General features: G+C 40.1%; 1 protein-coding gene across 1 annotated transcript in view; it reads right to left on the bottom strand.

Annotated features, from left to right (window-relative positions):
* The window catches only part of PTPRQ (protein tyrosine phosphatase receptor type Q), a 4,272,575-nt gene that overhangs the window by 4,075,071 nt on the left and 180,672 nt on the right, over window positions 1–16,832 (bottom strand). Inside the window, exon 3 of the mRNA XM_044087226.1 lies at window positions 10,095–10,321. Coding sequence (XP_043943161.1) covers window positions 10,095–10,321 — 227 coding nt within the window. The remainder of the gene's footprint in view (window positions 1–10,094; window positions 10,322–16,832) is intronic.

Genomic DNA, 16,832 nt, shown 5'->3' with positions numbered 1-16,832 from the left:
CGATGAAAAGAGTTGAACTGTATTACAGGGAGAGGATTTAAGGCTGAATTTATGGCTGGGATGCAAGATTTCTTTAATGACTGTCCAGAAATTTTTAGGGGTGTGTTTTCTATTGTTATGAAAGTTATTATAGTACAGTTTTTGTCTTCATTAATTGCTTTTAGTACAATTGCAAAGCATTCTGAAGTTTTCAGGATGTCATGGTGTTTTATAATTTTGCCATTCTTTCCATGTTTTATTTCTATCCTGTATTAGCATTCTACTCTTTTCGGTTAGCCAAATTTAATTATTTATTTTTAGTCTCTTCCTTCTAAGAGGTGCAAAGCATTTAAGGATATTCAGGAAAGTTGTACTGAATTTCTTTACAGCATCATCTAAGGTAACGATTTTTAGGACGTTCCAGTTAATAGATAACAGGGTAATAATTAACATTTCTGGGTTAAATGTGTAATGGTTGTGTGTTGTTTTATAAACATGCTGTTTAATAAGATGTGTGAAAAGTCTGGTTGTGTAGATTGGGAGATGATCACTAAGGCAGTCAGACATTGTGCCAGTGGTGGTGTATTTGTTAAGGTCTGATAGTAGGATCCAGTTTAATAGGGAATTTGATGTATTGGGGTAATGTGTGAGGCTCTTAATTAGTTCACATAGTTGTAGGGGAGTTATAGTTTATGTCCAACCAACTGACATTCAAATCACCTAGAAGTAGTATTTCTTGTGGAATTGTTATGGATATCCAGTGTAGGATGTCTTGCAGTATAGCTGTATTGTCACCAGGAGGGATGTAAAGAACAGCAATACATATTTGTTTATAATTGTTTAATTATAAGAAAGTAAAAAGAAGCTCTGCTGAACTGAATGTTGCTATTGATTTGTTGTACAGGGAAATGTGATAGTTATTGGGAATATTAAAGCAATAGCACCACCTTTCCTCTTTATGTGGTCATTATGGATATTATAGCCGGGGGTATCATTTGGGAGTTGTTTATATTGGGTTTAACCCAGGTTTCAATTACAACGAGAATATCAGGCCTATGTTGTGTAATTCAGGCATTTAGTTTAGCAATTTTATTTCTTATCCTTCTAACATTTATGGCAGTAAAAGTTAGATTACTGGGGTTGGGGTTAATCATTGCAGGGTTATCGTAGTGTGTGGAAGACATTTTGTCTTGATGTTCATTGTGATACATTCAAGATATGTTGAGAGCTGAGACCTATTATAAAGTCATGGTAGGATGAGAAATGGCCCAGTGGCAGGATAGCAATGTGAATGTCTCCTCCTACTAGAAGGATTTTAGCATATTGGGGAATTACTGATACTTGTTTTGGAGACTATTTTTCTACTTAATTTTGTTTTGGTTTGAGATGAAATGGAGTTAATCAGTCTATATTTGCAGTAAGGATGAGGGCATCATTAAATAAGTTTGGTGCGATGTGTGAGGAATGTAGAGAGGAAGTATGAACAGGTGACTGGGACAGAGCTGGAGACATGTTGAGAGCTATTACAGAGTCATTGTTAGATGAGAGATGGCCCAGTAGGAGGAGAAGAACAGAGGATAATCTGATGAGTAGCATGATTAAGTAAAGGGATCTGTATATTTATATTATAGTTGGTAGCTACTGAGGAAGTAGAGATCAAGAAGGAAAATAAGTTGCAAGGTAGAAGGATATTTAGTGATTGTGGAGTCTGAACTTGAACAGAGTAGGTTGGTAAGAAGTATTTTCTATGAAGGAAAAGAGTTATGTTGTCCTAACATCGTTGCTGGAATGTAGAGGGGATTAAAAGGTTAGGGAATGAGAATGTAGTCAAAACAAGAAGACGTGGGGGTTTATTAAGGGAAAGTAGAAATTACAGTGTAGAATAGCTAGGTGTTGTTGGGCAGGGGTGTGACTTTGAATGAATATAATGCAAAGCAGTATGGGACGGAGAAAGGTAGTCGGGAATGGTGCTAAAGATTAAAAGAAAGATGATAATTAGATAAAAAGAATCAGGAATGCTTGTGTTACAGAGTAAGGTTGTTTGGTAGGGTTAGGGAATAGGATTCGCAAGTGAAATGTGTATGTAGGAAGTATAGCAGAGTAAGTGGGACTGTGTGAGAATTGGAGGTAGAGTAAGGGAACAAAGTGAAGCCGAACGTAGAGAGGCTGATCATAGCAGGCTTCCGCCCTCAGGTTAAATCACGACAGACATTAATTACTTTATACCCGATACAAAATGATTAGCAGACAGTTATAAAACAGAACAGGTTTTCTTACATTTCCTGATTGCAGAAACTTGTCAGCCAGGCCGACTTAGTAATTGGCATATGCAGTGTAAGCTATTGGCCAAGAGAATGGACAGTGGCCAACTTAGCAAGTGGTCCTTTAGAGTGCAGGGACTGCTCTTCTGGGGGGATGTTAAAGTCAATTTCCAGCACAGATAGTTATTTAACTAGTTAAAGTTAATACACAGCAAGGTTCGTCAAGTTAAATTTGCTACATTATACAAAGATAAAATTCTCAAGGAAAACATTTGGTAGTTGGCCCTTCTGGCAGAGCTCCTGCAGTATCAGGGTTGGATGTAGCAACCACAGGCTATTATACGAAGACAAAATTCTCATTGAAAACATTTGGAAAGTGGCCCAAATATGGGAGGGCTGCAGTTCCCAGATACTGGGAGATGAAATGGAGAAAGCATGACCAGTGGAATAGAACTTATTATATAGTGTTTGTAGGTTAGGTAGCAGGATTGGATCTAATATTGTAAGGAGTGGGCCTACATTACATAAAACATTTAGTTTATGGATATTGGATATCAAGCTCCTTGATAGTCCAGCAAAGTCCTAAGTTAATTAAACAACAAGGGAAATACATCCAACTTGGTAGAGAGGACAAAGAGGGTACACACAGTTTGGGAACTTTATATAAAAGCAGATGAACCCATACATAATAAAACAACAGAGTAAATGAAAGTCTGAATGGCCAAGTAGATTGAAGACCCCAATGTTACTGATAACCATCTAATTCACTCCTTCAGTATGTTTGTGTCAGTATTGCAGCAGGCTGAGGATGTTCCAGATTTATGTTGCCTTTTTCCAAGTCAGACTGTAGGGCAGATTATTCTGTACTGCAGCTGGAACTATGAGTGGACAGCTTGTGTCAGCAAAGATAAACTGACTGTTAGAACCAACAAGAAAGGATGATCTGATGTTGTCTATTTGTGTATAGTTCAACATTTGAGTTGTGGATCCCGCTGGATCCAGCCTTGCTGCTTTATTGGATCTGAGAGCTCTGACTCCTCCCCTACTCACAATTCCCTCCTCCTAGCTGATTTACCTCCAATCTCGTCTGTCAGCTGTTTGACCAGATATGTCCTCCGTGAGTTCCAAGCATTCACAATAAGTGAAATCATTTTTTTGTCTAAAATCTTCTACTTCTCCCTATTGCTGTAGAATTGTTAGCTAGTGTTAGGTCAAGAATAGTTTTAGGGTTAGTTTAGGTAGATTTTTTTTATGATCGATAACCATTTTTTAGTTTATATAGTGTGGTGTAATAGAATTTTCTAATAGCTTTTAATAGAAATACACATATATATTCCTAGTTTCTATATTCCTATGCCAGAGTGTGGTTTGGAAGTATATTTTTCCCTAAGTGCAAGTACTATTTTCACTAGTATAACGTCTTTCAAAAATTCTTTAATATTGTGTATAGTTTTCAGTCTGATTCATATTACTTTGCTAAATCTTGTAGAGTGTTGTTCTGATGTCTAACAAGCCTATTGGATTCAAGAAGAGTTCAGCTTGTTGACACAAGATTCCCCCCATAAGATCCCCATTCCCTTTGTGTTTACTATCTAGGTCCCTCTCATCTTCAGGACAGCTGCAGTATCTTTGCTGCCTTTAAAACCAGAGTATTACAAGGCAGAAAGGAAAAGCTCATCATCAAAGGTTTACTTCCCCTCAGATAGGGTCTACCATGTCCTCTGAATCCAAACAACCATCCACTTCTCCATGTACTGATAAGAGGATGGAGAAAAAGAGTGAAAGATCCAAAAAGAAACAAGAATAAACAAAATGAGGAGAGACAAGAAGACAGGAAGGCAGAAATGTAAAGGAAAAGGTCCCTGGATCCCACTGCTGTCCCAGGTCTGGCACTTCAGTCATCAAGGCAGTCAGATCCATCTGCAACTCAGATACAAACTCCCTCTCTGAAACTTATTTTTTCTCCAGGACCAGTTAGCCCCAGTTTGCATTTGCCCATAAGTCTGTAGCTTCTTCATTGAGGTCTCGGGATCTACCACAAGCCTTACCAAGATGGATATTGACTGCATGATTATGAAAATTCCTGAGAACACAGATTCAGATGGAGGTCCTCCCAGTGCCATCATCTAGATGAGGGCTGGGAAGTGGCCCTTCAACCCCTTCCCATCTAGTTCCAACACTTACCCTTTTCTAATCCTGCCACCATATGGTTGTAAGATCCAATAGGCCTGGAGACGTCAGCTATGAGATTTTCCCTTACTCTTTCAACACCAATGTTTTCAGGATGAGAAGAGTCTCAGAGTCAAAGCACTGGGATTGGATTTCCAATAGTAGAAACAACTCCTGAGTTTTCATAGCCATTTCTCCCCTTCGGTGTTTCGGCTCTATACAGCTATGCTCAGAAGTCCTCCTCAGGACTAACCTCTTTTGGAGTCAAGAAACCTACTGAGTCAGTTTTTGGGGCTGTGGAAAGGGCCTTGGCCAGGCAAAGGAGACAGCTGCATGCAACAGGTTTGGATTCATCTCAACTCCCAGTGGATCCTGTGCATCTTTCCACTCATTTGAGTCAAGAGGAACAAACAAGCCCAGTTAGCTTCAAGGCAGCTCAATATTTGAGCTCCCCGTCAAGTTCCAACGCATCTCCATCAGAGTCCCTGAGACACATCCCATGAAAGAGGATGTGTAAACAGAAGCACATAGGCTCCTCTCCTGAGTCTGTCAAGGATTTCACCTTTGGAGATATTCTAGAATTGATGAAGCAAAGGGGAGAATGGTTCATGAAAGCTTCTTCTTCTGATGAGTCTGTGTTCCTTGAAGCTTTTGGGCCTGGCCCATCAACATCCTGGGTGGTCCCACCTCTTAATGCTTTAATTGATCTTGTTACTCAGAAGGTTTGGAACGAACCTGACTTGGAAGAGCTACATACCTAAAAAAGGACAAAATCTCGGTTGCCTCAAAAGACAGGAAACATTGGTATAAAGGTCACCCTGTAGATGTTATGCTGGTAGCATCAGCCACAAAGAAGTAACTGTCTGAGGAAAGATCTTCTGTCTATCCCCCTAACAGGGAGTGAAGGACAAACTAGGGAAATGGACCTATGTATCACTGACCTTAGCACTTTGAGTGCTGAATTGCCTAGCTCACTTGACACATTTCCAAAGAGACTTGATCAAGGAGCTCACCAAGTATCTTTTGAGTAGCTTACCTTCAGGCATGAAAAAAACAGCGGAGGCCCAAACGTCTACCTGCAGTCTACCTCTAATGTTGTCATGCAGCTGTTATCAAATGCAGCTGATGGTACACTAAAGGCAGGCAGTACAGGTATTGCCATGCATCATCATGCTTGGATGTGGCTATGCAATTTCATGGAAAGCTTCAAGGCATCCTTTATCAATGTACCGTATGACAATTCCACCCTGTTTGGACCTAGAGTTAAGAAGATACTTACTAGGAGTGAACAGGAGAGTAAGGCCATGAGAATCTGTTTTTCTACTTCACAAGATCCTTTTCAAGAAATCAAAGAGGACATAAAAAATATGGTTCAAAACATTCCAGGGATTTCAGCAAGATACTCCAGGATATTGAACTCCCTGAAGCAGAGGCAGAGGGAATTCAAGTGGACATTGGCTGTAAGGGAGACACAGACCATAGAAACAAGATTTCCATGACCCCTTCAATGAGAAACCTTAGCACATCCCTGAATGGTGGCCTGACTGATGCACTCTGAAGGCAGTTGGAGGACAAGTAACTTTATACCCTTTAGCCTGGCAGACCATATCATATGATGCATAGGCACTAAGCATAACCACCACATGCTACACAGTATCCTTTTTTCCATTCCAAAGAAAAGACTGAAGATTCCCAGTATACTGCGTGATCAGTTGGAATCTACAGCAACAGACGTGTTAAAGTTGCTCACCAAAAGAGTCATCCATTCGGTCCCCCCAGACCAGTTAGGATCCAGAATCTATTCTAGATTTTTTTTAGTTTCAAAAATGGCAGGTGACCTCAGACCAATAATGGGTCTTAGCAACCTAAATCAATGTCAAACAAATTTCTGGATGGTCATTGTACATTCCATGCTACTTCTGTTGAAGAAGAACAATTAGTACACATCCTGGAGATCAACAGAGCACATCTATCACATCAAGATCCTGAGGGACTCCAAGAGGTTTCTGCATTTCCGGCGTTAAGCCAGTCACCACCAATTCAGAGCACTGCCATTTGGTCTCATCACAGTGCCCTGGGTGTTCATCAGTTTTATGGCAGTGGTAGCAGCTCATTTTTCTCATATTTAGATGACTGTCTGTTAACAACTACCTCCAATGATCTACTATTGCAACACCACGCATGTCTTCTCACTCCTGCAAACCAGTTGGGAATATCAGTCAGCCACAAGAAGATCAAACTGCCTCCGATGCAGAACACAGAATTTATAGGATGCTAGACAGACACAGCCCAATAAATTGCAAAATTGCCTGTTGCAAGAGTCCAGTCCTTAACACTCATAGCTTCTCAAGTGATGCAATATCCATGCCCACAGTTAAGAGTCATTCTCTGTCTTTTAGGGCTGATGGCCTCCATTATTACACTAGTCCCATTAGCAAGATACCACATGAGAGTCCTACAGTGGACACTGGCAGTACAATGGTCACAGAAATGTCACTCTCTTCACACCAGAATCTGACTTCATCAAGCATGCAGGAATCACATACGTTGATGGATTAACTCTCTGTTAGTAGTACAGAGCAGACCCTTTTAGCCACCTGTTACCAGTGCCACAGGCATATTCCTCCTGGGGGGGGGGGGGGGGGGCATTTCAAAGGGAAGACAGCTCAATGGATATGGTCAGCAGTCCAAACTCCACATCAATGTCTTGGAGATGAGAGCAGTTTTCCTAGCATTGCAGGCTTTTCAAGACTTCCTACCAAAGATGTGATTTCCTTTCACAAAGACAATATGTAAGTGGTCTGGTACATCAAAAAACAAAGTGGAACACGTTCATACCCTCTTTGCCAGGAGGCCATATGAGTCTGGCAACGGGCTATATTTTCACACAGCTTTCTAGTGGCAACGCACATTTCTGGGACATCAAATACACTAGCAGACAGTTAAACAGGAGTATCTTATTACCTCATGAGTGGTCTGTCAAACAGATAGTGGCAACAGAGATTCAACTACTGGGGCCAAACTTGCTGCAACCTCTTTGCTTCCTACCTCAACAACAAATGTAGCAGTTACTTTCCCTTCATCCCTCCACAGGAACAGTCACAAAGAGATGCTGTAGCCCACTTTTGGCCCCCAGGTCTCTTTTACACCTTCCCATTAATTCCCTTTCTCATAAAATTCATTCAGAAAGCCATAAGATGCATGACCAGGGAAGCCCTCCTTGCCCATTTTGGCCTCAGCGGGTCTGGTTCCTCTTCCTCACCTACTGCACCTATCGTGGGTTCTGGATCTCAATCCGGATCTACTCTCAGTCAACCATCAGGAATGCCTTTATCAGATCTTCAGTCCCTGAAACTAACTGCATGGTTTATCCAATTTTAACAATAGCTAGAGATGCCAGGCTTCATCCTCAGTAGTCCACATCATTTCTTCTTCTCGGAAAAGAGCAATCAAAAAGACTTACAAGAGCAAATGGAAAATATTTTTTTATTTGGGTGTCTTTGAAAGGTTTAGATCCTTTTCTCGCCTTCTGTTCTAGTGATACTGGATTTTTTTTTTCTAAACTTTTGTTTGAAAGGTTCCAATTACTCTACTATAAAAGTCTAGATGGCTGCCATCTCATATTTTCATACAGGACATAATGATTTATATGTTGCATCAGTTAGAGTAACCAAAGCTTTCCTTAAGGGAGTGCTCTTATTGAGACCCCCTGTTTGTGATATAGTCTCACTGTGAGATGTCACAGTCTTGCTCAAATCATTAACTAAAAACTCTTTTGAACCTGCAGCATTAAGAAGGTTTAAATTTTTTTTCTTGAAGACTGTTTTTCTGATTGCCATCACTTCAGCAATATGATTTTCAGAAATGCAAGCCACCCTTTCTTATTTTCCACAAGGATAAAGTTTCACTGAGCACAAATCAGAAACAAACTTAATTTAACACGCTGATTTGCCTATATTCTTTCCAAATTTTGCTAGCAAGGGCGGACACACCCTCCATACCTTAGATGTCCATAGACAACTCAGATTTTATTTACATCATATAAAAAAATTTTAGAAAATCAGACCAACTCTTTGTCTTCTTTTCCAAGACAAAACTAGGACAACTACTATCAAATGTCACACTTGCTAGCTGTCTAGCAGATCACATTTCCTTTGTTTATAAGACAAGTGGGTTGTCTTTACATTTAAATCCTAAGGCTCACTCTACCAAAGCAATGGCCACTTCGACAGCATTTGAAAAGAGCTCCTATTAGCAGAATCTGTGCAGCAGCTTGGTCAACAGCTCACACTTTTGTATCCCATTACGAATGGGATGTATAATCCGAAGCTCGCACTTCCTTTGGCTCTTCCTTTCACAGGAATGTCCTTCTTTGAGTCCACCCAGGTCCTTTTTAGGTAGCTTGAGAATCTGTCCCAAATGCTGAATTGGATGAAAATAGATAACATCGGATACAAAAGTTATGCACTTACCATAATGATGGATTCACTTTTTGTCCTATTTTTGTCCAATTCAACATCTTTCTCTCCTTCCATCTTCCAAGCTGCCATTTTACATCTTCTGGAGCTCGATCAGACCTTGACAGAACCCTGTCTGTTTCCTGCTCCACATCTCATTCCACAGTAAGCAATGTTGTGGACTCCCTCTTTATTCCTTTTTGTAATTATTAGGGACATTATGGAAATAGCCAGCAAACTTGATGTGAGGTAAATCAACTAGGAGGAATAAGGCATTGAAGTCGGATCCAGTCAGATATGACAATCCAAACGTTTAACCAGATGAAAACAGGATAACACAAATCTATCATTATGTAAAGAACATAACTTTTACTTATGAGCTGACAGCCAGTCCATATATAACAATATGAAATGTGTCAAATAGTGAAATTTTGAAAATGGAGGACAAAACAAAGATAGGAACCTTAAAGGTAATAAAATGTTCAGCTATTCTGCTGAATTCAGTAACTAACATGCAAATGTAAAGGCATTTTTAGGAAACCGTCTTGTATAATCCAAAGTTGCTGATAAAAAGCCTGATAGGGGCATCACAGTTTCTTGCTAGCCTTTAGGTATGATGATTTATCCAACCTCTGAATTGTGAAGAAAAATACTAATTTATTTGTCGTAACTTTTGGCTTTCCCGGTAAAAGAGAAAGTCTCCAAAAGCACCAGGCCAGTCATTAAACAGCTACAAGGGGTCCATATCAAGAAAAATATTGTAAAGCAACCTACATATAGTTGGCTGTTATGGATATGGGCAGCTGAAACACTGGTCAACAATAACATTTACAGAATGAGATCAAGTTGGAGGCATGAGGGACCCCACAAATTCCAGCAGTGAGGTTGTGGAACAGCTGTGAGGAACCTGCACTGGCTTGGTATAAGTAGTAGTAGGATAAACAAAATATTTTGAAGGATTAACAGACAAACCAAATGAAGTGAATACAGATAAATACTAAGGCAACTGCAGATCAGGAAAAAGGCACCAGCAACATCATCTGGTTCAAGGGAGGAATGGAGGAAACTGCTGAAGAAAAATATAGTGGAAGAGTTTCTGCATGGGGTTTAGAAGCCTGATAGAATAATATCCATACAAATATCAATCAAAGACATTTTATAAAACAAAAGTGCATATATTTTTAGAACATAAGCTCTGAATATTTGGTAAGGACATAAATGGACTTACAAGAATCTCATAGCTTGTTCCAGGATTTAAAGCGTTGAGAAGAAAGTCTGCACTATCTGAATCTGTTGAAACTTGAGAATAACTAGGTTGAGGCCATGGACAAATCTCTCTGTATTTAATTACATAAGACAAAATTCTTCCATTGGTATTAATGGGTGGAGTCCAAGACAATAGAAGCCCAGTCGATCCAACTTTATCTCCAGCTATGTTCAGTGGTGGTCCTGGAGCTGTCAAAAAGAATAACATTTATTTGACTAAAAAGCTTAATCAGCATTTACATTATATTACAAACCAAGACATAACTCATAAGCAATCCAGTTTTATAAATATTGTAAGGCAGGAAGACTTGTTGAAAATAATTTCCTTTAACATTTGGAATCATTTTTGAGAATTGTACAGCAATGACATGTAATTTGCTGACAACATTATTTCACTTAACATTATCTGTTTACTAACAAGGTAAGCTCACTGGATACAAGTATCCATTTTCAACAGTAACCTGGGAGTACAATCTCATTAATTAACTAACTGATACAGTAGGAAATAGAGGCTAAGGGAATCAAACCCTGGACTACAGGAAGCAGCTTGTTGACAGCTTGTAACCTTAATCCTCTGCACTAATTAGCATGCTATAATCTGTATCAGTTTGAATCTTACAACTAAATGCAGAAAGAATAAAATATATAAAAGAATATAGTAAATATTTTTAAAATAGAAAGTAGTTTTGATTTATTGTTTATTGTTGCTCAAGCAAAACAAAAAAGTAGCTGTTATAGACAGAAAACAAACAAAAACATAGGGTTCCAAATAAGGAACCAGCAGACAATGAGATCAGAGCAAAACAAAGACCTTTTAAAGTGAAATTAATAGTCTGTAAACCAGGTTTCACCAATCAAGTTAAATATCATGTTTATAAACTTTCATACAGCAAGGAGTTTAACTTAAAATGAACCTTGATAAACCACAGTGGTTCACGTTTTTGGCAAACATTATGTCATTTAACCTGTCGTAAGAAAAGCTAGCAAAAATAATTATTTGAGTGTTACTTACCAATTGGAGGAATATTTTACATCACCACACTTAAGCATTTTAACTGTAATAACAGAAATGTGATCAGAACATTCCCCCTGTCTGGAAAAAGTCACATATTATTCCTCTTCACAAAGGAGGAAATTCAGCAGAGATTAATAACTTTAAATCTAGAGCAATTTTACCCCCCTTGCTAAAATATTTGAAAGAAATGTATTCATAAAACAATTGCTTAGACAATCTCCTACAGGAAGAACTCCTATCCCCTACACAAAATGGCTTCTGTCCTTCCCATAGTACTAGCACTTCCCTTCTAACTTATACAGATACTGCAAAAAAGCTAGTGATAACACCAAACTAGTCCCTTCCTTATTTTTAGACTTGTGAAAGGCCTTCGACACAGTTTGTCATAGCAAACTTCTACTTCAGATATCCTCGCTAGGTCTCTCTCAGGCCACCCTTCTGTGGATCAAAAGCAATATGTCCAATAGGTCATCATCTTCATCATCAGCCCCCTTTTTCTCATTTTTTCTATATGGGGTCAGGGTGTCATGTTAACAGTTGCCATCTCTTTCGATTCAATGTCACACTCCTGCCTTCTTCGACACATCCTGTCGAATAGGTAGCAGTCAGTAAAATGACACTTCATGCTCTCTCCTTACCTCTCAGTCATCACCAGTGTAGCACAAGACTCTATCCTTGGTCCCCTCCTCTTTAATATTTTCACCAACACCCTCTATATATCCATGCAACAGGCCACCCTAATACAATACACAGATGATTCCACTCTCATTTGCACATCTGATAACATGGTACACCTTCAAAAAGTTACTCAGGAAGCTTTAACAGCCACTGAAATATATCTTCGTAACGCACAACTCCTGCTCAACCCAAAAAAGACCAAACTACTAGTTTTTTTTCCCCAAATCCTTCTCTTATTATAAAACAAAATTTAAAGTCTTGATAATACAACCACTGAAGTCAGTTCTCATAGCAAATTATTATGGGTGATAATAGGTAATAAGGTAATAACTGCACAGTTTTGAGCTTTTTTCTGGTTAATTGGGTAACTTGTTAAAGTCAGTTTGTTCGTATTCTATTGTTCTTTATATCTATCTATCTATATATATATATATATATATATATATATATATATATATATATATATCTATATCTATATATATATATATATATATATATATGTACACATATATATATATATATATAAAATGTACACTTTATTCATCTGCCTTTACTGTATTTGTGTTTCTTCCTACTTTATTACTGGGGGCATTGACTACAACTCTGATCTGCAATATATAACAATAAGTATCCTTTTCTGTGCTTTTAAACTATTTTTTTTGAGTATATCTGCTTTATTTTCTGGAAAAAAAAAAATATATATATATATATATATATATATATATATATATATATATATATATATATATATAAATACTTGTTTCCCACCTTTCTAAGCTAGTATAGTCCAGTTTTCAGGTTAGTGCTGAATTCAGGGCTGTGTTACAAATCTCTGTGTTTGCCCATACCTTACTTGGATAGAAGGAAGTTTCTCTGTTCACCTGTGAGAGAGGGGAGCTTTGAGCAGCCTATCTGTCCGTGGAAGAGTAATTTCAGCCCAGAAATTAGTAGTTTATTGGCCATTTTGGGCTAATTTCTATCTCTTTTATTTCCCTGCTATAAATACCATATTTGCCCGCGCCAGTTAGCTAGGGTAAAAGTATTCCCGGCTCCACAAAGTCTCCTCTTCAATTTTTCCCTTGGAACTAGACAAAGTTTCAACTTAAGCACTCAAGCCATTCATTTCACAGCCCGGCACTTGCTCAAAACTTATAGCAAGCACTTATAACCCCTAGCACTAAGACCTTCCTGTACTGTACAGAAGGACAAGTCTCTCTATTCGACCTTACCAGCCATCCAGTAAAACAGTTCACTTTACCTATCCAAGCATGTCCAAAGGGCAGTTTCAGGTGTACTCTCCAGTCCAACTGATGAATCTGGGCATTTTGAGGCAATGTTACAACTGTTTCATGTACACAGACAACCCCCTCCTCCTACCACCAAACACTAATACATGCAAGAGATGCAGTTATACAGCCAAACTAGAGGCTAAGCTCTCTCAACCCAAGACTGGATCAGACAGTCAAGAGGAGAAGGGAAATACTTGCATCACACCATCAGTCTTACATAGACCCATTAAACCAGCACTGGCAAAACACACATAAATACATGAAAACATACTAATCTGCAAAACTAACAGAGACCTCCAAAGCAAACATCCAAGCAACCGCCACCCCCAACACAAACCATGAAACACATACTTCACAAAATCAGTGTGCACGCAATCACAGCCCTTAAGGCAAAATAACATACCCAACATACTAGTAATAGGTGACTCTATAGTCAGGCACACTGATATCCCACTCACTAGGCTGAGCAAGGAGAAGGTTACTGTTAGCTGCCTGTCGGGTGCTAGGATCCGCCACATAACACAAGCACTCAGGTCAGTCCAGAACAAGTACAAATATGACTCTGTCATTGTCCATGTTGGTGTGAATGACCTGAGCTGTATTCCCTGGACTACATGAAAAGAGACATGGAAGAGCTCTCTGATCACATAGCACAGGCTGGTATGACCCTGACCCTGAGTAGTATCCTGCCCTCACAAAGAACAATACCACAATATAAAGAAAACATTCTCGATTTCAACAATTGGCTAGGTTTCTGGTGTCATTCAAAGGGGATCCAGTGTCTGTCCGCCTGGGATGACATGCTCGACAAGCCACGCTGCTTCGCTAGAGATGGCTTGTACCTGTCACCCTTAGGCTTTCAAATACTGGCCAAGGCTCTTGCCAGCCCCATAGTGCCTTTTTTAGGCAAGGCTCAAAAGACAAATCCACCACCGTAAATAGCACAAGTAACAAAAAACTGAGGGTAATGCTACTCAATGCCAGAAGTCTAAACCTCAAAATGCATGCACTCGAGGCACTCCTCAGTATGGAGAAAATTGATATATGTGCAGTAACAGAAACCTGGTTTAAGGCTCCAGAGAGCACCCCAGCACCACCAGGCTACAACTCATACCATACATTTTGGCCACAGAACCCAAACTGAAATGCAAAAGGTGAGGGCATATCCATATTCATCAAGGATACTCACACCTCCAGGTTAATGGCATAGCATGATGCTTCAGAGATCATCCATGTGCAACTAACAATGGGCAAAACTGCAATTCAAATTGTCGCTTGCTACAGATCACCCACCATGTCCCAGGACTCCCATTCCGCATTTCTGGAAACACTGGGAAACATAAAGGTCCTACCAAACACCCTAATATTGGGTGATTTCAATTAACCAAACATTAACTGGGAGAACTACTTAAGTACTAACTCCCTTGCCCAACTTTTCCTAGAATTTATAAACTCAAATGCCCTGGTTCAACTGGTCAACACTCTCACCAGAGGTGACAACATATTGGACCTGGTCTTCACCAACATGGGCGACCGGTGTTCCACACCAGAGGTCAACCCCTTGATGGTTAGATCTGACCATAAACAAATCACTTTGGATATCCATATTCTGCCCCCACCCCAGGACAAGAAAACCACTGTGAAAAACTTTTCAAAAGCAAACTTCACATTACTTAAGTCAGAGGTGGAAAGTTTCAAAGCCCCCATGCTGAAGAATAACACTGTCCAAGCTGCAAAATCCTTTACTAATGCATTCTACCGGCAGTTACAAGAATACATGGATCGTGCCATCCCAAGCAAAACCAAGACTCACTCCTCCAAGAAAAGGAAACCAGTCTGGTGGACTCCTGCAATAAATAAGCTATACAACAGAAGGAGGAAACTAGTACAGAAAAGAGTAAAATCCCAAGAAGGGAAGACATCCCTGATCAGTATCAGCAAGAAACTACTATCCCTCATAAAATTATCCACGGCGAGCTTTGAAAGAACAATTGCCAAGGACTCCAAAGATAGCCACAAGGCATTCTTTAGCTATGTCAAGAATCTTAAGTGGCAATGCTCAGATCTGCTTGGAATTAGTGCAGAATGGCACAAAATACACTGAACCAACCGATATCGCCAACATCCTAGCAGACAGGTTCAGCGCAAACTTCACCCCTATCTCACCCCCAAAAGGGCCCATAACCATACCAGATGAATGTAGAGTCCCTGAAATCACAGACACTCAGGTTAAAACAGCCCTCTCCAAAGCCAAAAACACAGCATCAATGGGACCGGATGGTGTCCCAGGCTGCGTCCTACACAAGCTCAAAGACGAACTAACACCTCACCTAAACACACTGTTCAAACTCAACCTCTTCACACGCTACATACCCATACAGTGATGCACAGCAATGGTTATTCTGCTCCACAAAGGTGGAGCCACAACAGACCCAGGGAACTATTGCCCTATAAGCCTGACTAGATTGGTCTGCAAGGCTATGGAGCGCATCATCATGGAACTCATTAACAGAGACATTGGTAACCTCCAAACACTGGACCCTACCCAGTTTGGTTTTAAGGGCAGATCATGCCTCCTAAACCTGGTGGACTTCTTTGAGACAGTTACCAAGGCTATAGATGGGGGAAAGGTGGTACACAAAGCCTACCTAGACCTTGCTAAGGCCTTCAACACCATTCCCCATTTTGGTATTATAGACAAGCTCACCAGCCTGAACATAAACCCCTGTGTCACTGGATGGGTTGCCAACTGGCTCATGGACAGAACCCACATGGTGAGAGTTGCGGTAGCTAGGTCTGATTCTAAACCGGTTACAAGTGGCATTCCCCAGGGCTCAGTCCTAGGACCCCTCCTGTTCAGCATATACTTCTCAGAGGTACAGACAAGCACAGGAGGTCTATGGCTGACCAAGTTTGCAGACAACTGCAAACTAGGGGCTATAATTGACTCTCCAGCTGACACAGACATCCTCAAAAAGGGTCTCACTGAGATGGATACCTGGTGTCAAAATCATGGCCTCAAGCTAAATTCCAAAAAGTGCATAGTCATCCCCTTTGGAAAAAACAAAGTACCCACAAACTACCACATAGGTGGTAGTCCCCTAAATATGGAAGACGTAATAAGGGATCTGGGGACCCAAGTAGATAGTAATCTCACCTTTGATAATCACATTGCCAAAGTGGTTAGAAAATCCTTCTAAGTGGCCCACCTAATCACAAAAAAGTTCACATCCAGATCAAAAGAGGTCATTGTGCCCCTCTACTCATCACTCATCAGACCCATCATAGAGTACAACGCCCCATTTGGGATGTACCTTACAAGACACCTGCAACAGCTGGAAAGTCCACAGAAGTACCTCGCCAAGAGGATCACTGGCCTCAAACAGATGCCCTATGCAGCTCGACTGAAGAAACTCCAGTTGTAATCGGTTGCATATCGCCTACTCAGAGGTGATCTCTGCCTGACATGCAAGGCCTTGTCCAACCCAGAATTGATGGACATGTTCCACCTAAAGAAAACCTTATCTCCTCGAGCTACACGCTCTAGGGATCTAAACCTCACCACAACAATAAATAGGACATGCTGGAGGGATAGATTCCTGTCCCAGAGACTTCCCATGCTTTGGAACAAGATCCCAATCTACATTAGGCAGAGCTCCTTGCTAACACTCTTCAAAAGAAAGCTTGACGAGTGCATGGGAAACAGAAAGTTTACCTC

This window comes from Protopterus annectens, chromosome 11.part0 (genome assembly GCF_019279795.1).
Source record: "Protopterus annectens isolate FY-2018-M chromosome 11.part0, PAN1.0, whole genome shotgun sequence".
Taxonomy (NCBI): Eukaryota; Metazoa; Chordata; order Ceratodontiformes; family Protopteridae; genus Protopterus; species Protopterus annectens.
Note: the sequence above shows the minus strand (reverse complement) of the source record. Positions and strands in the feature narration are given on the sequence as shown.